This window comes from Cherax quadricarinatus, chromosome 21 (genome assembly GCF_038502225.1).
Source record: "Cherax quadricarinatus isolate ZL_2023a chromosome 21, ASM3850222v1, whole genome shotgun sequence".
Classification (NCBI taxonomy): domain Eukaryota; kingdom Metazoa; phylum Arthropoda; class Malacostraca; order Decapoda; family Parastacidae; genus Cherax; species Cherax quadricarinatus.
This window is the reverse complement of record NC_091312.1, coordinates 40,221,839-40,245,281: the sequence shown is the minus strand read 5'-3', so window position 1 is coordinate 40,245,281 and position 23,443 is coordinate 40,221,839. Positions and strand designations below refer to the sequence as shown.

The 23,443-nt window shown below is 41.4% G+C and overlaps 1 protein-coding gene across 1 annotated transcript in view; it reads right to left on the bottom strand.

Moving 5' to 3' along the window:
• Positions 1 to 17,577, bottom strand: part of Elp2 (elongator complex protein 2) — an 82,335-nt gene extending 64,758 nt beyond the window's left edge. Inside the window, exons 1-2 of the mRNA XM_053777320.2 lie at positions 17,212 to 17,577; positions 14,526 to 14,715 (exon numbers count right to left, since the gene is read on the bottom strand). Coding sequence (XP_053633295.2) covers positions 14,526 to 14,715; positions 17,212 to 17,334 — 313 coding nt within the window. The 5' untranslated portion in view covers positions 17,335 to 17,577. The remainder of the gene's footprint in view (positions 1 to 14,525; positions 14,716 to 17,211) is intronic.
• Between the last annotated feature and the right edge of the window lie 5,866 nt (positions 17,578 to 23,443).

Below are 23,443 nucleotides of genomic sequence, written 5' to 3'. Positions count from 1 at the left end.
CACACACTCCCAAACTCATCCACTAACCTTTGCAATTTTTCTTTAGAGTCTCCCATAAGCACAGTATCATCAGCAAAAAGTAACTGTGTCAATTCCCATTTTGTATTTGATTCCCCATAATTTAATCCCACCCCTCTCCCAAACACCCTAGCATTTACTTCCTTTACAACCCCATCTATAAATATATTAAACAACCATGGTGACATTACACATCCCTGTCTAAGATCTACTTTTACCGGGAAGTAGTCTCTCTCTCTTCTACACACCCTAACCTGAGCCTCACTATCCTCATAAAAAGTCTTTACAGCATTTAGTAATTTACCACCTATTCCATATACTTGCAACATCTGCCACATTGCTCCCCTATCCACTCTATCATATGCCTTTTCTAAATCCATAAATGCAATAAAAACTTCCCTACCTTTATCTAAATACTGTTCACATATATGCTTCAAGTGAATGATGGTGAAAGTTTTTCTTTTTCGGGCCACCCTGCCTTGGTGGGAAACGGCCAGTGTGATAATAAAAAAATAAATATATATGCTTCAATGCAAATACTTGATCTACACATCCCCTACCCACTCTGAAACCTCCTTGCTCATCCGCAATCCTACATTCTGTCTTACCTCTAATTCTTTCAATAATAATCCTACCGTACACTTTTCCTGGTATACTCAATAAACTTATTCCTCTATAATTTTTACAATCTCTTTTGTCCCATTTCCCTTTATATAAAGGGACTATACATGCTCTCTGCTAATCCCTAGGTACCTTCCCCTCTTTCATACATTTTATTAAACAAAAGTACCAACCACTCCAACACTATATCCCCCCTGCTTTTAACATTTCTGTCATGATCCCATCAGTTCCAGCTGCTTTACCCCCTTTCATTCTACGTAATGCCTCACATACCTCCCCCACTCTTACATTCTGCTCTTCTTCACTCCTAAAAGATGGTATACCTCCCTGGCCAGAGCATGAAATTACCGCCTCCCTTTCTTCCTCAACATTTAAAAGTTCCTCAAAATATTCTCGCCATCTACCTAATACCTCCCTCTCCCCATCTACTAACTCCCCTACTCTGTTTTTAACTGACAAATCCATACGTTCCCTAGGCTTTCTTAACTTGTTTAACTCACTCCAAAATTTTTTCTTATTTTCATTAAAATTTCTTGACAGCACCTCTCCCACTCTATTATCTGCTCTCCTTTTGCACTCTCTCACCACTCTCTTCACCTTTCTTTTACTCTCCATATACTCTGCTCTTCTTATAACACTTCTGCTTTGTAAAAACCTCTCATAAGCTAACTTTTTCTCTTTTATCACATCCTTTACTTCATCATTCCACCAATCACTCCTCTTTCCTTCTGCCCCCACCCTCCTATAACCACAAACTTCTGCCCCACATTCTAATATTGCATTTTTAAAACTCATCCAACCCTCTTCAACCCCCCCCCACTACTCATCTTTGCACTAGCCCACCTTTCTGCCAATAGTCGCTTATATCTCACCCGAACTTCCTCCTCCCTTAGCTTATACACTTTCACTTGCCTCCTACTTGTTGTTGCCACCTTCCTCTTGTCCCATCTACCTCTTACTCTAACTGTAGCTACAACTAAATAATGATCCGATATATCAGTTGCCCCTCTATAAACATGTACATCCTGGAGCCTACATATTAACCTTTTATCCACCAATACATAATCTAACAAACTACTTTCATTACGTGCTACATCATACCTTGTATATTTATTTATCCTCTTTTTCTTAAAATATGTATTACTTATTACCAAATCTCAAATTACCAAAGCTCAATTAAAGGCTCCCCATTTACATTTACCCCTGACACCCCAATTTTATCTACTACTCCCTCCACAACATTTTTACCCACTTTAGCATTGAAATCCCCAACCACAAGTACTCTCACACTTGGTTCAAAACTCCCCACGGATTCACTCAACATTTCCCAAAATCTCTCTCTCTCCTCTACACTTCTCTCTTCTCCAGGTGCATATACACTTACTATAACCCACTTTTCACATCCAACCTTTATTTTACTCCACATAATCCTTGAATTAATACATTTGTAGTCCCTCTTTTCCTGCCATATCTTATCCTTCAACATTATTGCTACTCCTTCTTTAGCTCTAACTCTATTTGAAACCCCTGACCTAATCCCATTTATTCCTCTCCACTGAAACTCTCCCACCCCCTTCAGCTTTGAAAGTGATTGTTGGTGTTGATGTTACCATCTGGCCAGTACAACTCTTTATATTCATTCATTAATTACCTTACATTCATTAATTACATTCATTAATTACCTTAAAATATTTGTAATCTTAATGTAGGGTGAGAGGTGAGTTTTATTTGTAGGAGGACAGGTTTGAGAAGTATGGTATCCAGCCAGGGAAGCCCTCCCCACCCCACCCACACGTAATGTAAACAAACCCAGCGAACACGTCTGGCTTTCATCACTTTACATTGTGTACAAGTTGTCTCCATGTTGATACAGTAGAATAAATAAAGAGAAGCACTCCCATTCTCATGTAACACCATTTTTAAAAGAAATGATGCCCTGAGTGAAGGCATACGAAAGGAATAATTTTCTAGCTACCCCCAGTAATATTATAGTGTACACATTTTCTCTGTTGTTGAACTACAAGTCACGTGGCTACCACAAGTCCTACAAGTTGCCTGGCTACCACAAGTCCTACAAGTTGCCTGGCTACCACAAGTCCTACAAGTCGCCTGGCTACCACATCTCGTATTTATGTTAATTTATTCTACTGTGGGGTGTATTTAGATGGATTAAGCAAAATGTCTATATTAATGTTTTATACGATATTTAATGCTCCTCAGAGTGATTATTACTGTGTGTTATTATTATTAATATGGCATCTTTAAGACTAATAAGACACCCTTAGTGATTTTAATGTGTACCTGCATGCCAGCACAGTGTGTAAGTTTACTTAGGTACAGATACATAAAAGTATCAGTTATAATAATAATGTAGGTACGTAGTCCACCTGGGCTACATACCTACATCTACCTACATAGCTACATGATATTTAATGCGGCCCAGAGCCATATTATTACCATTGATATACCATGTTCACCTAGTTTAATCATTTATTTCAACTACCTTAAGATGAATAATTCATGCTGAGAATTGTAAACAAAAGCATTATGTATTAATGGGAGTGACGTAATGTTTTCCCTCCGCCCGGCTACCACACCTCCATAGTATATAAACATAAAATGTTTATATGCTATGTAACGTGTTTCTTATATAGTTCTGAAGAAAATATCATAGATGGATTGATGAAATTGTCTATACTGTATTAATGTAAAATAAGACATTTAATGTGCCCAAGAGGGATTATTGTTACATAATGGAGAGATGTGCTCATGGAGAATGTAAACAAACCGGGTGGCGCACGACGTACAGTGGACCCTCGCCTAACGAATGCATTGCATAATGTTAAATCCGCCTAGCGATACATTTTAACGCAAAATTTTTGCCTCAGCTTGCGCTAAAAAACTCGCTCAACGCGATTCGTTCGAGACGCATCCACGTGCGACCTGAGCCCGCCTCACTTGTTCCGTGGGCGCCAGTGTTTACAAGGCAGCCACCGCGGTAGCTTCCAAGCATACAATCAAAACATTTCATATTATCACAGCCTTTTTAGTGATTGCACCTGCAAAATAAGTCACCATGGGCCCCAAGAAAGCTTCTAGTGCCAACCCTACAGCAAAAAGGGTGAGAATTACTATGGATATGAAGAAAGAGATCATTGCTAAGTATGAAAGTGGAGTGCGTGTCTCAGAGCTGGCCAGGTTGTACACAAAACCCCAATCAACCATCGCTACTATTGTGGCCAAGGAAACGGCAATCAAGGAAGCTGTTCTTGCCAAAGGTGCAACTTTGTTTTTGAAACAGAGATCGCAAGTGATAGAAGATGTTGAGAGACTGTTATTGGTGTGGATAAATGAAAAACAGATAGCAGGAGATAGCATCTCTCAAGCAATCATATGTGAAAAGGCTAGGAAGTTGCATGAGGATTTAATTAGAAAAATGCCTGCAACTAGTGGTGATGTGAGTGAATTTAAGGCCAGCAAAGGTTGGTTTGAGAGATTTAAGAATCGTAGTGGCATACATAGTGTGATAAGGCATGGTGAGGCTGCCAGTTCGGACCACAAAGCGGCTGAAAAATATGTGCATGAATTCAAGGAGTACATAGACAGTGAAGGACTGAAACCTGAACAAGTGTTTACTTGTGATGAAACAGGCCTGCTTTGGAATAAAATGCCAAGCAGGACCTACATTACTGAGGAGGAAAAGGCACTCCCAGGACATAAGCCTATGAAAGACAGGCTTACTCTGTTGATGTGTGCTAATGCTAGTGGTGATTTCAAAGTGAAACCTTTATTGGTGTATCACTCTGAAACTCCCAGAGTGTTCAGGAAAAACAATGTCCTCAAGGCTAATTTGTGTGTGCTGTGGAGGGCAAACAGTAAGGCATGGTCACTATGGACTTTTTCTATGACTGGTTACACCATGCATTTGCCCCCACTGTGAAAAATTACCTAACTGAAAAGAAATTAGACCTTAAGTGCCTCCTGGTATTAGACAATGCTCCTGGTCATCCTTCAGACATGGCAGAGCGACTTTCTGCGGAAATGAGCTTCATTAAGGTCAAGTTTTTGCCTCCTAATACCACTCCTCTCCTGCAGCCCATGGACCAGCAGGTCATTTCCAACTTCAAGAAACTGTACAAAAAAGCTATGTTTGAAAGGTGCTTTGTAGTGACCTCAAAAACTCAATTGACTCTAAGAGAGTTTTGGAAAGATCATTTTACCATCCTCAATTGTGTAAACATTATAGGTAAGGCTTGGGAGGAAGTGACTAAGAGGACCTTGAACTCTGCTTGGAAGAAACTGTGGCCAGAATGTGTAAACAAAAGGGATTTTGAAGGGTTTGAGGCTAACCCTGGGAATCCTATGCCAGTTGAGGAATCCATTGTGGCATTGGGGAAGTCCTTGGGGTTGAAGGTTAGTGGGGAGGATGTGGAAGAGTTGGTGGAGGAGGACAATGACGAACTAACCACTGATGAGCTGCTGGATCATCTTCAACAGCAAGAGGTCACACCTGAGGAAACTGCTCTGGAGGAGGGGAGAGAGAAATTGAAGAAGTTGTCTACTTCAAAGATTAAGGAAATGTGTGCAATGTGGCTTAAAGTGCAAACCTTTTTTGATGAAAATCACCCTGACACAGCTATTGCAAGCTGTGCTGGTGACTATTACACTGACAATGTTGTGAACCACTTTAGGAATGTCATAAAGGAATGGGAGGGACAGATCTCTATGGACAGATATGTTGTGCGACAGAGGTCCAGTGACTCTCAAGTTGGTCCTAGTGGCATTAAAAGAAGAAGGGAAGTAACCCTGGAATAGGACTTGCTACCTCAAGTCCTAATGGAAGGAGATTCCCCTTCTAAACAATAACTTACACACTCTCCCCTCCTCCCATCCCTTCAATCATCACCAGATCTTAAAATAAAAGTAAGTGTCATGTAACTGTGCATGTCTTCTTCAGTTTGTGTATATTAAAATTAATATTTCATATGGTAAAATTTTTTTTTTTCATACTTTGGGGTGTCAGGAATGGATTAATTTTATTTCCATTATTTCTTATGGGGAAAATTAATTCGGCTAACGATAATTTCGCTTGACGTTGAGCTCTCAGGAACGGATTAATATCGCTAGGCCAGGGTCCACTGTATTTGAAAGACCACTTGCCGAATAGAAAGTTTTGGTCATAATTTGAAATCGCCATATTAGAGGAACACCGTAAAGCAAAACGCCGTAAAACAGGACCCTACTGTATAAGTCCTGTACATTTTTTTTTTCAACAAATCGGCCATCTCCCACCGAGGCAGGGTGACCCAAAAAGAAAGAAAATCCCCAAAAAGAAAATATTTTCATCATCATTCAACACTTTCACCTCACTCACACAATCACTGTTTGCAGAGGTGCCCAGAATACAACAGTTTAGAAGTATATACGTATAAAAATACACAACATATCTCTCCAAACTGCCAATATCTCAAATCCTTCCTTTAGAGTGCAGGCATTGTACTTCCCATTTCCAGGACTCAAGTCCGGTTATATAAAATAACCGGTTTCCCTGAATCCCTTCATTAAATATTACCCTGTGTTACGGTTCGAATCTTAATCTTTAGCCAGGTTAGTGCACTCTGTAACAATACACTTCATAGAATGAGAAGATATTTCCAAACTTAGAAATGTAAGGCACAAATAATAGTTACTCAGTCTTTTCCTAGTCTCTTTTTATTTAAAAGCTTAAATACTTTAGATATTCACAAATATCTATTAAATATCACTTTGGTCAGAAACTTTCCTTCACACAAGAAAACTTAAATAAAATGTACATCAATATGTCAATATGGTCACTACACTTGATAATGATCAGAGGAATATTACTGCTTCCTCAATAGTAACATTACTTGTGTGCAAGTACATATATTGAGAATTAACACTTTCACTGAGTAGCTCCCTGGCATAAGGAATATATCACAAAGTTCTAAGCTTGACACTGGTCATCACATCGTAAACTGAAGGTAACAGTATATAATTGTCCGCAGACTTCACTTCACAATAAACCACAAGCTGGTTCAGGAGTTTCTATAACACAATTCTCTATCTAAGTGAGAATAAGGTGGAGTACTGGAGGGGTAGCTCAGTCAATGCACACTGAGTCGGCAGAGAGAGCGAACTGAATTAACACAGTTAATCCATACATGACATCAACTCGCCAAAGGGAAGAGGGAATAGTAGGCTAAACTACCCTCCAAGGACATACCTTGTTTCAACTTTTAGCCAGCTGTTACCTACCTACCTAACATTACTCAAAATACGTAAATATATATATATAAATATACATACATATATATATATATATATATATATATATATATATATATATATATATATATATATATATATATATATATATATATATATATATATATATATATATACACACACATCATACCCGAGTATATTCCTAAATCAGAAATATTATAAACTAGTGGAATCTTTAATTTAGCTAATATTAAAGAAACCCCCGATATAATATTAAGTGGATAATACATAAATTAATCTCATTATGACCTTGGTCATAACACCCTGCTCACACTCCAACAGCTCGTCAGGTCCCAAATACCATTTGTCTCCATTCACTCCTATCTAACACGTTCACGCACGCTTGCTGGAAGTCCAAACCCCTCGCCCACAAAACCTCCTTTACTCCCTCCCTCCAACCTTTTCGAGGACGACCCCTACCCTGCCTTCCTTTCCCTACAGATTTATACGCTCTGTGTGTCATTCTACTTTGATCCATTCTCTCTAAATGACCAAACCACCTCAACAACCCCTCTTCAGCCCTCTGACTAATACTCCACACCTTCTCCTAATTCCTTTCATTCTACGTAATGCCTCACGCACCTCCCCCACACTCACATCCTGCTCCTCTTCACTCCTAAAAGATGGTATACCTCCCTGGCCAGTGCATGAAATTACTGCCTCCCTTTCTTCGTCGACATTTAAAAGTTCCTCAAAATATTCTCACCATCTACCCAAAACCTCCATCTCCCCATCTACTAACTCCCCTACTCTGTTTTTAACTGACAAATCCATTTGTCAGTTAATGTTGCAGTTTAAAAACTGTAGTGTAAAGCACCCTTCTGGCAAGACAGTGATGGAGTGAATGATGGTGAAAGTTTTTCTTTTTCAGGCCACCCTGCCTTGGTGGGAATCGGCCAGTGTGATAATAAAAAAAAAAATCCATTTGTTCCCTAGGCTTTCTTAACTTGTTTAACTCACTCCAAAATTTTTTCTTATTTTCATTAAAATTTCTTGACAGTACCTCTCCCACTCTATCATCTGCTCTCCTTTTGCACTCTCTCACCACTCTCTTCACCTTTCTTTTACTCTCCATATACTCTGCTCTTCATAACATTTCTGCTTTGTAAATACCTCTCATAAGCTGCCTTTTTCTCTTTTATCACACCCTTTACTTCATCATTCCACCAATCACTCCTCTTTCCTCCTGCACCCACCCTCCTATAACCACAAATTTCTGCCCCACATTCTAATACTGCGTTTTTAAAACTATTCCAACCCTCTTCAACCCCCCCCCCTACTACTCATACTTGCACCTGCCCACCTTTCTGCCAATAGTTGCTTATATCTCACCCAAACTTCCTCCTCCCTTAGTTTATACACTTTCACCTCCCTCTTACTTGTTGTTGCCATTTTCCTCTTATCCCATCTACCTCTTACTCTAACTGTAGCTACAACTAGATAATGATCCGATATATCAGTTGCCCCTCTATAAACATGTACATCCTGGAGCCTATCATCAACCTTTTATCCACCAATACATAATCTAACAAACTACACCTACCATCTGACTTACGACCTGCTCGAAATACGACCACTCGGCTTACGACCGTGTTTTTTATGCCAAATTTCTGGGAAATAAACAACTGTTTGTGTTGTACACAGTGTTTATCCTAAACCTTACAGTATAAAATACAGTACTAACAGCATAAAAAGTAAAGTAAAAAATGGAATACCAAAATAAAACAATAAAATAAAGTCATTTCAAAAATGTGATGTTGATATTCAGTATTAAAGTTCGACTTACGTCCATTTTGACTTACGACCGGTTGGTCGGAACCAAGCTCGGTCGTAAGTCGGATGGTAGGTGTACTTTCATTACGTGCTACATCACACCTTGTATATTTATTTATCCTCTTTTTCATAAAATATGTATTACTTATTACCAAACCTCTTTCTACACATAGCTCAATTCAAGGCTCCCCATTTTCATTTACCCCTGGCACCCCAAATTTACCTACTACTCCCTCCACAACATTTTTACCCACTTTAGCACTAAAATCCCCAACTACAAGTACTTTCACACTTGGTTCAAAACTCCCCATGCATTCACTCAACATTTCCCAAAATCTCTCTCTCTCATAAGAACGAAGGAACACTGCAGAAGGCCTACTGGCCCATGCGAGGCAGGTCCAAGTCCCTACCGGCCTAAGCCAATGCACCCAACCTAGTCAGGTCAGGTCACATTGACTTAAGGGAGGAACACGGCAACCGACCTGTTAGCACAAGCTATCAGGTCTAACTCACACCCACCCACATCTACTCATGTATTTATCCAACCTATTTTTAAAGCTACACAACGTTCTGGCCTCTATAACGGTACTTGGGAGTTTGTTCCACTCATCCACAACTCTATTACCAAACCAGTACTTTCCTATATCCCTCCTGAATCTGAATTTTTCCAACTTAAAACCATTGCTGCGAGTCCTGTCTAGGCTAGATATTTTCAGCACACTATTTACATCCCCTTTATTTATTCCTGTCTTCCACTTATAAACCTCAATCATATCCCCCCTAATTCTACGTCTTTCTAGAGAGTGCAGTTTCAGGGCCCTTAGTCTATCCTCATAGGGAAGGTTTCTGATACATGGGATCATCTTTGTCATCCTCCTTTGTACATTTTCCAGAGAATTTATATCCATTCTGTAATACGGTGACCAAAACTGTGCAGCATAATCTAAATGAGGCCTAACCAAGGATGTATAGAGTTGAAGAACAACCTGAGGACTCCTATTATTTATGCTTCTTGATATGAAGCCAAGGATTCTATTAGCTTTATTGCGAACACTTATGCACTGTTGTCTTGGTTTCAGATTACTGCTAACCAGAACTCCTAAATCTTTTTCGCAATCCGTAATATTAAGATCTACATTATTTAGTTTATATGTGGCATGGTTATTGTCCTGTCCAACATTTAGAACTTTGCATTTGTCTATATTAAACTGCATCTGCCACTTCTCCGACCACTGCATCAGTCTATTCAAATCTTCCTGGAGTGCTCGAATGTCCTCGTCAGAATGAATTCGACGGCCTATTTTGGTGTCATCGGCAAACTTGCCGATGTCGCTCTTTATGCCCTCATCTATGTCGTTTATGTAGATTGTGAACAGCAGGGGGCCCAACACTGACCCCTGTGGAACACCGCTCGTGACGCTTCCCCACTCTGATTTCTCCCCATTTATGCAAACTCTCTGCTGCCTATTTGTCAACCATGCCTCTATCCAGGAAAAAATTTCTCCTCCTATTCCATGTGCTTTAATTTTCCTCAATAGTCTCTGATGTGGGACCCTGTCAAAAGCCTTACTGAAGTCCATATACACAATATCATATTCATTACCATGATCTACCTCCTCAAATACCTTAGTGAAAAAAGTTAATAAATTCGTAAGGCAGGAACGCCCCTTTGTAAAACCATGCTGAGATTCGTTGATTAATTTATGCTTTTCAAGGTGGCTACGAACTGCCTCGGCAATTATTGATTCCATAAATTTTCCCACTATGGAGGTTAGGCTTATTGGTCTATAGTTCGAAGCTAAGGACCTGTCACCTGTTTTGAAAATAGGTATCACATTTGCCATTTTCCACTTATCTGGCACCATGCCAGTTTGTAGTGATATGTTGAAAAGATTAGCCAAAGGTGTGCTAAGCTCCTCTTTACATTCCTTTAGAACCCTTGCATACAGTTCATCAGGGCCTGGGGATTTGTTAGGTTTTAATTTATCTATTTGCCTAAGGACCATGTCACTTGTGACCCTAATAGTGCACAGTTTATTATCGTCCTGTTCTACATAATTTATCATTACTGGAATATCGCTGGTATCCTCCTGTGTAAAAACTGAGAGGAAGTATGTGTTAAAAATTCTACACATTTCCTTATCACTGTCAGTGAGCTGACCCGAGGAACTTTTGAGTGGGCCTATCTTGTCCCTGATCTTACTTCTGTATACCTGAAAGAATCCTTTTGGGTTAGTCTTCGATTCTCTTGCAACTTTAACCTCATAATCTCTTTTTGCTTTTCTAATTCCCTTTTTTATTTCTCTCTTTAACTGAATATATCGATTTCTTAATTGCCCCTCTCCTCTTTTGATTTGCCTATATATGCCTCTCTTTTGACGAATCAGATATTTTAATCTATTGTTCATCCATTTAGGATCATTTTTGTTTGATCTGATTTTCCTATTTGGAACATAATTTGACTGAGCAGCTAGAACTATGCCCTGGAAAGCATCATATCGGCAACCATCACCACCTACCTGACCCCTAGTCAGGTCATTCCAGTTCAGCCCACCTAAGTAATTTTTCAGTCCTATGAAATCAGCCAAGCGAAAGTCAGGGACGGAGACTTGATTGCCATTATTAGGGGAATTCCATGATATGTTAAAACTGAGTGATTTGTGATCACTCTCCCCAAGCTCATCATTAACCTCAAGATTATTAATTAGTGTTTCCCTACTGGCAAGAACCAAGTCAAGGAGGTTATTTCCCCTAGTTGGCTCTGTCACAAACTGTTTTAAAAAACAATCCTGGATCGTATCAAGAAAGTCACCCGACTCTAAATTTCCTGTCAAATTGCTCCAGTCAATCTGTCTATAGTTGAAATCTCCCATTAGCACAACATTTTCGTATGTAGATGCCTTACGAATTTCGTCCCATAGAAGTTTACTGCACTCCCTATCAAGATTTGGGGCCCTGTAAATCACACCCAAAATTAGTTTTTCTCGGCCCTCGAGAAGCTGTAACCAAACAGATTCAGTGGCTGACGCTTCTAATTTAATATCTTGTCTAACACAACAATTTAAATTGTCTCTGACATACATCGCTACTCCACCACCTTTCCTGTTGACCCTGTCAGTGTGGAATAATTTATAGCCTTGTATGTGACATTCAGAGGGCATCTCTCTATCTTTCAGATTGAGCCAGGTCTCTGTTATAGCAATAATATCTATGTTTCCTGCACTTGCAATTAATCTTAGCTCATCTATCTTATTTCTAACACTCCTGCTATTAGTATAGTAAACCTTAAGGGAGCTAGTCCCTTGCTGCCCTCTGCTGTCCCCCTTTGTTTGCTGACCTGTTCTATTGTCTTTATTTATAACTTCATGCTGAATGCCTTTTATACATTTACTGTTTCCAACCCTAGTGTTGCAACCTGCTTGTTTCCCACACACACCCATACCTCTATCTTCCATCAGTTTAAAATCATAGGCATTTCACCAATGGCCTTCTCAATCGAGTCTGCAAGTGCTACCACCCATGCCCCAGAGAGATGAACCCCATCCCTTGCATACATATCATGTTTGCCATAAAAGTTGTTCCAGTTGTCAATGAATGGGATTGCAAGTTCCTTGCAGTATCTGTCTAGCCAGCAATTTACACCAATTGCCCTAGACAACCATTCATTTCCTACACCCCTTCTAGGCAAGATGCTACATATGATTGGGATCCCTCCCTTAGACTTAATGAAATCTATAGCTGACCTGTACTTATCTAGCAGCTCTTCTCTCCTACCCTTCCCAATATCATTTCCACCAGCACTGAGACAGATAATGGGCTTGTTCCCATTACCTGACATGATATTATCCAGTCTGTTGACAATGTCCCCAACACCAGCTCCAGGGAAGCACACTCTATCTCTCATCTTCTTATTCCTATTACAAAAAGCACGGTCAACATATCCTACCTGAGAGTCACCAACCACAAGAATGCGCTTACCTTCATTAGCAGGGGCAGTAGTACCCTTACCTTCACTGGCCACTGAAGTACATTCATCCTGGAGAACAGAGAAGCGATTTCCTACCTTCAGATCTTCACTCTTAACTTTCCTTACTCTGATGCGCCTCCCATTACTGTGAACAACTCGCCACTTGTAGCAGGTGCTGGGCTGCACCTCACTGCTGGTAGCCGTTGCTACCTCCCCACCTACAGCCTCCTCACAGTGAGAGACAGACTGCACCTCACTGCTAGAAGCCTCATTCCCCACATCTCCAACCACCTCACACTCTCTCCCAGGCCCATTGAGGTGGACCTTCAGCCTCCTAATCTCCTCCTGGAGAAGCAAGACCTCCTCCTTCAACTCTCCAACCTCAGTTTTTAAAACACTGCAGAAGCAAGCCATGCTTTGTAACCGTCCACGCTAATCCCCAAAGCAGCTCAGGGTCTGTGACCTCACGTGACGACTGACCACTGAACACTGTGACTGACCACTGAACACTGTGGTCAGTCTATACTTCTCTCTTCCCCAGGTGCATATACGCTTACTATAACCCACTTCTCACATCCAACCTTTATTTTACTCCGCATAATCCTTGAATTAATACATTTATAGTCCTTCTTTTCTTGCCATAGCTTATCCTTCAACATTATTGCTACTCCTTCTTTAGCTCTAACTCTAGCTCTAACCTATTATAAAGTTTAATTGATAAATTATGCACAATAACTGGAGAATTATCACTTTTTCACTGATGGGAAACACTTACACCTTCTCTTAGGCTTTGAAGAACTGCCAGGTTCTCTACTTTTGTGCTTTGGGGCCATTATGCAAAATTAAGAGGTATTTTTGGACCACAGTAAACCGTGGATAACTGAAACAGCGGATACCAAATCAGTGGATATAGGGGGTTCTACTGTATTTATACATCAAGACTCTCTACACAGTGGAATCATATTGGGAACCTATAAAATCTTAAAGAAGTTAAAGATGCAGCTTTAACCTGGCAAAAGAATGATTCCAAGGCATCGGTTATGATATACTATTGGCATATGATCTTTTGGTAACCCTCAACTTAAACAACGTATCTTGTAACAATAATAAGGCATTTTTACACAACAATGAGTTCTCAAAAACAATAACAAGGATTCCAATGGAAATACCGTAGCTTAACTATATTTGTACACTTTATTTACAGTGCATAAATTACATAGCAGGATAGTTAGTGCATATTTATGAATAAAAAGTATCTATAATATTACTCAAGTTGGTAAAATATGCTCTGAAAGCCAAACCAAAAATACAGTAAAACTCATGTTAAATTTTGTTTAAGTTCCAGCTAAGTATATATGTTGCCAGCAATATATAATACTAAATCACCAGTCTATGTTATTATGAGCAGTGGGAAAAAATGGTGCTTGTTTAAAATGACATGCAAAGTATATCCACTAACAGACAGATAATTTTTAATCTGGCAAGGCAGATGCTGAATGAATGATGGTGAATGTGTTAATTTCTCTGGGTCTCCCTACACCTTAGTGGAAATTGACTATAGGTTAAAAAAAAAAAAGCTATTTTTGTATTACTGGCATGTTATTTTTCTGGCATTTTTTGATAAATGCACCTGCAGTGTTAGCCACATCCCCAAGATTCCATAACTTATGTAACAAATCACTTGAAACTCTAATTTAAAGTCACTTCTATATTACCTGCTTTAGTATATACCTTCTGATTATATCATCATCCCAAAATTTTAAGCTAGAATTTACGAGTAATTCCCCATACAATAAAGAACACTCCCGCACACAAACAATACATTACCAGAGATACAAACCTAGCACTGCATGAGGATGCAAAACACGTAGCCCTTCTGTCTTTCCTTCCGATACAATCCAGACTACAGTTTTCGTATCTGTACCAGTTGAGATCAGAAAATGACCCATGGAATTTAATGGCTGGATCCATCTTACACAAGTAATCCTGTTGGTATGTACCTTTGTACTAGCCCCAGTCACTGCCCCACTCTGCAGATAAAAAATGATTATTTCTACTTAAATTGTGATGATGGTCTCCTATTGCAAAAGACTGAATTCTTTTCTAGAAAGTGTGGAGGATGTCTCTCTAGAGCAGCAGCAAAAGAGGAAAAGAATGAATAGGAAGAGGAGGAAAGAGGGGATTGGGGAGGAAAGAAGGTATGAGAGTTCCTGGGAGGATGTAGGGTAAGAGATAGGAGGGTTAATGGAAGGAGGGAGAGCAGGAAGAAAGAAATAGGTGAGGAATGAAGGGAATGGGGGATGAGAAAGATGAGTGTACAGGTAGGAGAGGTGGCAGGTTAAGAAAGGAAGAAAGTGAGGGAGGAGACAGGAAATAGGAAGGGGAAGGAAAAGATTAAAATGAGCAAGTGGTAATAAAGGATATACCAAAAGCAGGAACTTTAATTAGTAATAATAATAATAATAATAATAATAATAATAATAATAATAATAATTATTTCTACAAGTACATGATACAACTTATAAAAACCTAGCTGACATCAATGACATGCTATATCGAAAGCCTCAGGTTATACAGAGCATTTTGGGCAACTTAGGTTACTTTCATCCCCAGGATGCAACATACACCAGTTTGCTAATACCCAGGTACCTACTTGCTGCTAAGTGAACAAGGACAGCAGATGTCTTAAAAAATACACACCCAATGTTTCCACCCGTACTGGGGATCAAACCATGGACCTCAATGTGTGAGTTGAGTGCACTGTCAACCCATCTAAGGGACACCTACAAGACACCAACGAGAATTAAGGAGTAGATAGGAAGGGAAAAAGAGAATGGGATGATGTCGGAGGTAAGAGGTTTGAGAAGAACAAGAGAGTACTGTACATGGGTAACAGCAAATAGAAAACTTGTGTCTATATCAAATAGTTAGCGTAAATGCCCACTAAAAAAAAAAAAAAAATTACCAGTTTTTTGGGTTAAGAAGTGCATAAAAGTGGGGTAATGTGGGGAAAACTGTTTCCTCCTATATGTTTTAAAATATGTACAATACAATAAAACAATCTAATAGGCCATTACTTAATGGTAACTAACTGTTTGACACCTGCTGGAGACTTAGGAAATATGACAGGATGATAAGAAAGAGTTAAAAGGAATGCAGTCAACAGAATGAGAGACAACTGTGTTTAATTTATGAAATAATGTCTGTACTTTAGATACATATAAAGTCAACAATGCCTAACAGCAGGCAACATGTTAGAAGAGGATTTTATCCACCTGTCATAGTGTCAGTACCTGGAGTTTACCTGGAGGGGGTTTCGGGGGTGAACGCCCCTGCGGCCCGGTCTGAGACCAGGCCTCATGGTGGATCAGGGTCTGATCAACCAGGCTGTTACTGCTGGCCACACGCAAGCTGACGTACAAACCACAGCCCAGTTGGTCAGGTACTGACTTTAGGTGCCTGTCCAGTGCCTTCTTGAAGACAGCCAGGGGTCTATTGGTAATCCCCCTTATGTATGCTGGGAGGCAACTGAACAGTCTTGTGCCCCTGACACTTACTGTGTTGTTTCTCAGTGTACTCGTGGTGCCCCTGCTTTTCATCGGGGCAATGTTGCATCTCCTGCCGAGTCTTTTGCTTTCATATGGAGCATGAGGTCTACACTTTAGCGTGTGGTCTAACCTAGCCTAACCAGGTTAGGTTAGGTTTGACTAGGTTGGGTTAATTATAACATAAAAGGTAGACCACACATTAAAAGTCAGTTCACAGCTTAGACTATGAATACTGCGGTAGACTGCATGCTAAAGTAGCACCTTAGTGGCTTTCTTTTTTGCTTAACAATATTTGATTACATGTAGACTACATTATGTAAACTGCACAAAGAAATAGTGTGCTTGTTTGTTTACATGGATAATGATAATACAATAATAACTTACAAATGGCCCAGGATAGAACTCTAGACGAGTGAAATTGTTAGATAAGATTTTGTTTGGATTTTTAACCTCAGAGGGTTAGCCAAGCAGGACAACCCAAGGAAGGCAGTGCGTTATTGAGGGACTGTCTGTCTTATTTCCACTGGGGTCCTCAATCTTGATCCCCAGGATGCTACCCATACCAGTTAACTAATACCCAGGTACCTACTTGTTCGCTAGATGAATGGGACAACAGATGTAAGGAAACACCCTCGATGTTTCCACCCTTACCGAGGATCGATTATTATTGTAATCATGGGGAAGCGCTAAACCCGTAGGATTATACAGTGCCTTTTGGCATAGATCCAATTCCCTAGATCAAGAGCCCCTCACCAGCGTCAAGGAACCTCCCTTGAGGGGCTACCGGGGATCGAACCACAGACACTCAGCGTGTGAAGCGAAAGCATTGCCTACCAGGCCACGGGACACAGTGGGTGGCATCCTGGGGAAGACGATCAAAGAACTCCAGTAGAAATACGATATACTTATTTGGCGCCCTTGGGTTACTGTCCCTCAGGGTTAATAATCCGAAAAAAATCTTCTAAAATATCGTCTTACCTTTGGGTCATAGAGTAGGACTCCAGTGTTGGCAGCATAAGCCACAGTGCCATCCAGGCCCCAGGTGATGCAGGACGGTGTGGAATTCACCCCAGAGGACACGTAACACACACCAGCCTTCATTGTCTTTCTCCTTCCTCTTATTGGGGTTGTAAGATCCCTTGACGGCTTTCCTGTCCTCTTGTTGTGGTTGTAAGATCCCCTGACGGCTTACCAGTCCTCTTGTTGGGGTTGTAAGATCCCCTGACGGCTTCCCCGTCCTCTTGTTGGGGTTCTAAGATCCCCTGACGGCTTCCCTGTCCTCTTGTTGGGGTTGTAAGATCCCCTGACGGCTTCCCTGTCCTCTTGTTGGGGTTGTAAGATGCCCTGAAGGCTTCCCTCTCTTCTTGTTGGGTTTGTTAGATCCCCTGATAACTTAGGAAGTATCGAGTCTGGCTTCAAGGTCCTCTTGTTGGGTTTGTAAGATTCCGTGACAACTTAGGAAGTATTGAGTCCGGCTTCCCTCTCTCTCTCTCTCTCTCTCTCGCTCATCTCCATCTTCCATCCACCTTCCTTCTCCCCCAGTCTTTCCACCTCCTCTATCTACCCCCTAGCCTCTCCCACACTCCCTTTCTCCTCCCTCCCTATACTCTCTTGTAACCCCTAAAACTCTCCTTGATTCAATTCAAATTCAAATTCAAAGTTTATTCTCTATAAGGATTACAATGTTGAATTTACAGAATTTGGTTATTGTGTGGTTTACATGTAGTTAAATAATGATTACAGAGTGTACCACTAGAACGCCTAGCATGGCTAGGCATTTCGGGCAGACTTAGTTTAATTCTTTATTTTAAAATATTACAAATTATGAAGTAAGTTGGTATTATGGCTAAGTGACTAAATACTACTTTGTGAGTTTAGCAATGTGAATGCTTTTGTTTTGGCACAGTACATAGTTTCAGTATTGGAGTATCATAGGATTCATTATTTTAAGATTGTGATTAATATTTCTGTTTATGGTCAAATGGGTGAGTGAGTGTAAGTGTGAACCACCAGGTGGTATTCGTGTAGTTAGTTGATGGGGTGTATCAGGGAGATAAGATGTTTTCTAATGGTAGTTTTGAAGGTGATGAATGTGTCTGCAGTTCTAGAGTTCTCAGGTAGGGTGTTCCAGATTTTAGGGCCTTTGACATACATTGAATTTTTGTAAAGGTTTAGTCGGACACGGGGAATGTCGTAGAGATGTTTGTGTCTGGTGTTATGCCTGTGGGTTCTGTCACAACTATCAAGAAAGCATTTTAGGTCAACGTTGATATTGGAGTTTAAGGTCCTGTAGATGTAGATTGCACAGTAGTAAGTGTGGATGTACTGAACAGGGAGTAAGTTTAGATCTATGAAGAGTGGGGGGGGGGGGTGTTGCCAGGGATGGGATTTAGTGATTATTCTTACTGCAGCTTTTTGTTGGGTTATTATTGGCTTTAGGTGTGTTGCTGCAGTTGATCCCCAAGCACAAATAGCATAGGTGAGGTATGGGCAAATAAGTGAGTGGTATAGTGTGAGAATGGCATTTTGCGGCACGTAGTATCGTATCTTGGAGAGGATCCCAACCGTTTTGGATACTTTTTTGGTTATGTGTTGGATATGGGTGCTGAAATTCAGGTAGTTGTCAAGGTATAGGCCTAGGAATTTGCCCTCATTATGTCTGGTAATTAGAGTGTTGTCGATCTTAATGTTAATTTGTGCATCTCCTGCTCTGCTACCAAACATAATGTAGTAGGTTTTGTCAGTGTTAAGCGTAAGTTTATTGGCTGTCATCCAAGTCGATATTTTGATCAGCTTCTCGTTAACAATGGTGTTGAGGGTGGCAAGATTAGGGTGAGAGATGACATAAGTCGTGTCGTCAGCAAAGAGAATGGGTTTCAGGTGTTGGGATACGTATGGAAGATCATTGATGTATATGAGGAAGAGCAGGGGACCAAGGACACCAGTATCAAGTGGCCGTGTTGTTGATGCTGTGTCTTTAATGGTGACATACTGATACCTATTAGTAAGGTAAGATTTGAAATAAGCAAGCGCATGGCCTCTTATACCGTAATGGTCAAATTTGTGGAGTAGGATGTCGTGGTCTACTGTGTCAAAAGCTTTTCTTAGGTCAATAAAAATTCCTAGTGGATATTCCTTATTTTCCAATGCTGTGTAAAGCAGATCTAGCATTTTTATGATTGCATCATTAGTGCTTTTATTTTTCCTGAATCCAAATTGGCAGGGGTTGAGTATGTTTTGTGCCGTTATAAATGAATATAGTCTCCTGTGCTCCCCCTGTGCTCCCCCCCCTTTCCACCCAAAATCCTTCTCCTCCCTGACATGCCTCCCTACCCCTCCCCCTACCTGCAACACCCATCCTCACAGAAACTTCGTTCTGTGGTACAATGGGGCCAAAAATAAGGCTGAGAGTTGGGAAGGATGATTGGGAAGCAGAGCTCAAAGGGAGGAAGACTGAGGAATGAAGCTAGAAGAGCTTGGAAGAAGGATGGAGGAGATAGTAGCTGTAGAGAGAAGGTGGGAACAACATGCCATAAGGCAGAAGACAAGATACAACGCTTAGAAGAGGAACTGAACAATCTGAAACAGCCTAAAGAAATAACAGTACGACATAACATCAGGAACTTTTACATCAGACACAGACAAGGGGACTGGAGAGAGCAAGGAAGCTATACTGTATGCAAAGGGCCGGTCAGACCCACACGGGGCCAAAGCAATGACAAGGAGCACACTAGGAACAAATGAGAGATCGGGAGACATTGAAGGAGCTAGGATATATGTAGGGACTCTACCAGACCCAGGTGGCAAATTTTCGGAGAATTGGGTGGTTCACAAGGAGAAGGAAGCAGCCTCTCAAAGTAATTTTCAAGGCAGAATCAACTCGAACCATGATCCTGCAGGAGAAAGCATGGCTGAGAGACAAACTGGAATTCAAGATTGTGTACCTCGACCGAGACAGAACGCAAGAGGAAAGGAGGATACTGAAAGAAATAGTGCAAAAACGAAAGGAGGATTGGGAGGAAGGGACAAAGAGAAGCACAGGTGGAAGGGCAAACCCCCCCCCCCAGAAACACCCGCAAAAGGACTCCAACCACGACAACCCCAAGGCAACTGAACAATCTAAGCCAACAATCAATCACTGATCCCTCTCTCCATACCCCCCACACCACAAACCCAACCCTACAGCAACCCCCCTTTGGGAACTATGCCCCCCTCCACTACCCCTCACCAGGGCTCCTGCTCTCCCAACCCCAATATCCTCTCAGGACCACAGTTTTAGAACAGAAGTTGAAGGTTTGGTTCACGAATGTGGATGGAATAATGAACAAATATGAGGAGTGGCATGAAAGAATGAATGAGAAGTCCCCAGACATCACAGAAGTCACAGAAACGAAACTCACTGAGACAATAACAGATGCAATCTTCCTACCAGGATATCAGATCCTGAGGAAAAACAGGAGCAGAAGGGGAGGAGGGGTTGCACTGCTCGTGAAACGCCGATGGAAATTTGAAGAAATGGGAGGCATGGACGAGATTGGAGAAAGAGAATACATAGTAGGTACACTTCAGTCTGGGGAGTGCAAGGTATCATTGCAGTGATGTATAATCTACCACAGAACTGCAGGAGGCCAAGAGAGGAATATAAAGAGAAACAGAGCAATAGTGGACACACTGGCTGAGGTGGCAAGAAGAGCTCACTCGAGCAGAGCAAAGTTACTGGTTATGGGCGATTTCAGTCACAAGGAAATCGACTGGGAAAACCTGGAACCACACGGGGGTCCTGAAACATGGAGAGCCAAGATGATGGATGTGGTAATGGAGAGCCTCATGCATCAACATGTTAAGAATACTACCAGAGATAGAGGGATAAACCAGCACGACTGGACCTTGTGGTCACCCTGAGCAGTTCAGACATTGAGGACATCACATATGAGTGGCCCCTAGGAGCTAGGACCACGTGGTTCTGTGCTTTGAATACATAGTAGAGTTACAAGTGGAGAGGGCAACAGGAGTTGAATGGGAAAAGCCAGACTGTAAACAGGGGGACTACATAGGTTTGAGGAACTTCCTGCAAGATGTTCAGTGGGATAGAGAACTGGTAGGAAAGTCGGTAAATGAAATGATGGAATACGTAACAACAAAATGCAAGGAGGCAAAGGAAATGTTTGTTCCCAAGGGCAACAGTAATAATGGGAAGATCAGAACGAGCCCCTGGTTTACTCGACGGTGTAAGGAGGTAAAAACCAAGTGCAATGGAAAATGGAAGAACAGAGGAAAATACGGAGATTAGTCGATGAGCCAGGAACGAGTATGCACAGGTAAGGGGGGAGACCCAGCAACAGTATGAACATAGCATAAAATCGAAAGTCAAGTCAGACCCGAAACTGTTGTACAGCCACATCAGTAGGAAGACAACAGTCAAAGACCAGGTGATCAGGCTGAAGAAAGAAGATGAGGAACTCAAGTAACAATCACGAGGTATGTGAGGAACTCAACATGAGATTTAAGGAAGTATTTACAGTAGAGACAGGAATGGCTCAGAGAAGACAGCACAGAGGGAAACACCAACAGGAAATACACCAACAGGTGCTGGATGACATACAAACAACTGAGGAGGTGCAGAAGCTGCTAAGTGACCTCGATACCTCAAAGGCGAGGGGTCCAGACATCTCCCCGTGGGTCCTTAGAGAAGGAGCAGAGACAGGGTGCGTGCCACTAACCTCAGTCTTCAATACATTCATTGAAACTGGGCAACTACCAGAGGTATGGAAGACGGCAAATGTAGTCCCCATTTTTAAGAAAGGAGACAGAAACGAGGCACTAAACTACGGACCAGTGTCTCTGACGTGTATAGTATGCAAAGTCATGGAGAAGATCAGGAGGAGAGTGGTGGAGCACCTGGAACGAAACAAGATTATAAACAACAACCAGCACGGATTCATGGAAGGCATATCCTGTGTTACAAACCTTCTGGAGTTTTATGACAAGGTAACAGAAGTAAGAAACGAGAGAGAGCGGTGGGATGATTGCATTTTCCTGGACTGCAGGAAGGCCTTCGACACAGTTCCTCACAGGAGATTAGTGCAGAAGCTGGAGGATCAGGCGCATATAACAGGAAGGGCACTGCAATGGATCAGAGAATACCTGATAGGGAGGCAACATCGGGTCATGGTAAGTGATGAGGTATCACAGTGGGCGCCTGTACCGAACGGGGTCCCACAGGAGTCAGTCCTAGGGCCAGTGCTATTTTTGATGTATGTGAATGACATAATGGAAGGGATAGACTCTGAAGTGACCCTGTTTGCAGATGTGAAGCTAATGAGAAGGATTAAATCGGATGAGGATCTGGCAGGACTACAAAGAGACCTGGACAGGCTGGACACGTGGTCCAGCAACTGGCTTCTCGAATTCAACCCTGCCAAATGCAAAGTCCTGAAGATTGGGGAAGGGTAAAGAAGACCGCAGACAGAGTATAGGCTAGGTGGACAAAGGCTGCAAACCTCGCTCAAGGAGAAAGATCTTGGGGTGACCATAACACTGAGCACGTCTCCGGAGGCACACGTCAACCAGATAACTACTGCAGCATATGGGCGCCTGGCAAACCTGAGAATAGCCTTCTGATACCTTAGAAAGGAATCGTTCAAGACACTGTACACTGTGTACATGAGGCCCATACTGGAGTATACAGCACCAGTTTGGAACCTACACCTGGTCAAGCACGTCAGGAAATTAGAGAAAGTACAAAGGTTTGCAACAAGGCTAATTCCGGAGCTCAGGGGAATGTCCTACGAAGAAAGGTTGAGGGAAATCAGACTGACGACACTGGAGGACAGGAGGGTTAGGGGAGACATGATAACAATAGGTCGCTCTGCGTAACCAGGGGCTTTCTATATAGTAATATGTCATTAATAATAATAACAATAATAATAATAATATAATATCTTCATTTACTACAAGTACATATACATGGTGTACAGGCCTAGCTGACATTAATGACATACTACTATAATGAAAGCCCTTGTTATGCAGAGCATTTCGGGCAAATTAGGTCAGTTTTGTCCCAGGATGCAACCCACACCAGTTGACTAACACCCAGGTACCCATTTTATTGATGAGTGAACATAGACAATCAGTGTAAGGAAACACGTCCGATGTTTCCACCCCTTCGCCGGGAATCGAACCCGGACCCTCACCGTGTGAAACGAGAGCT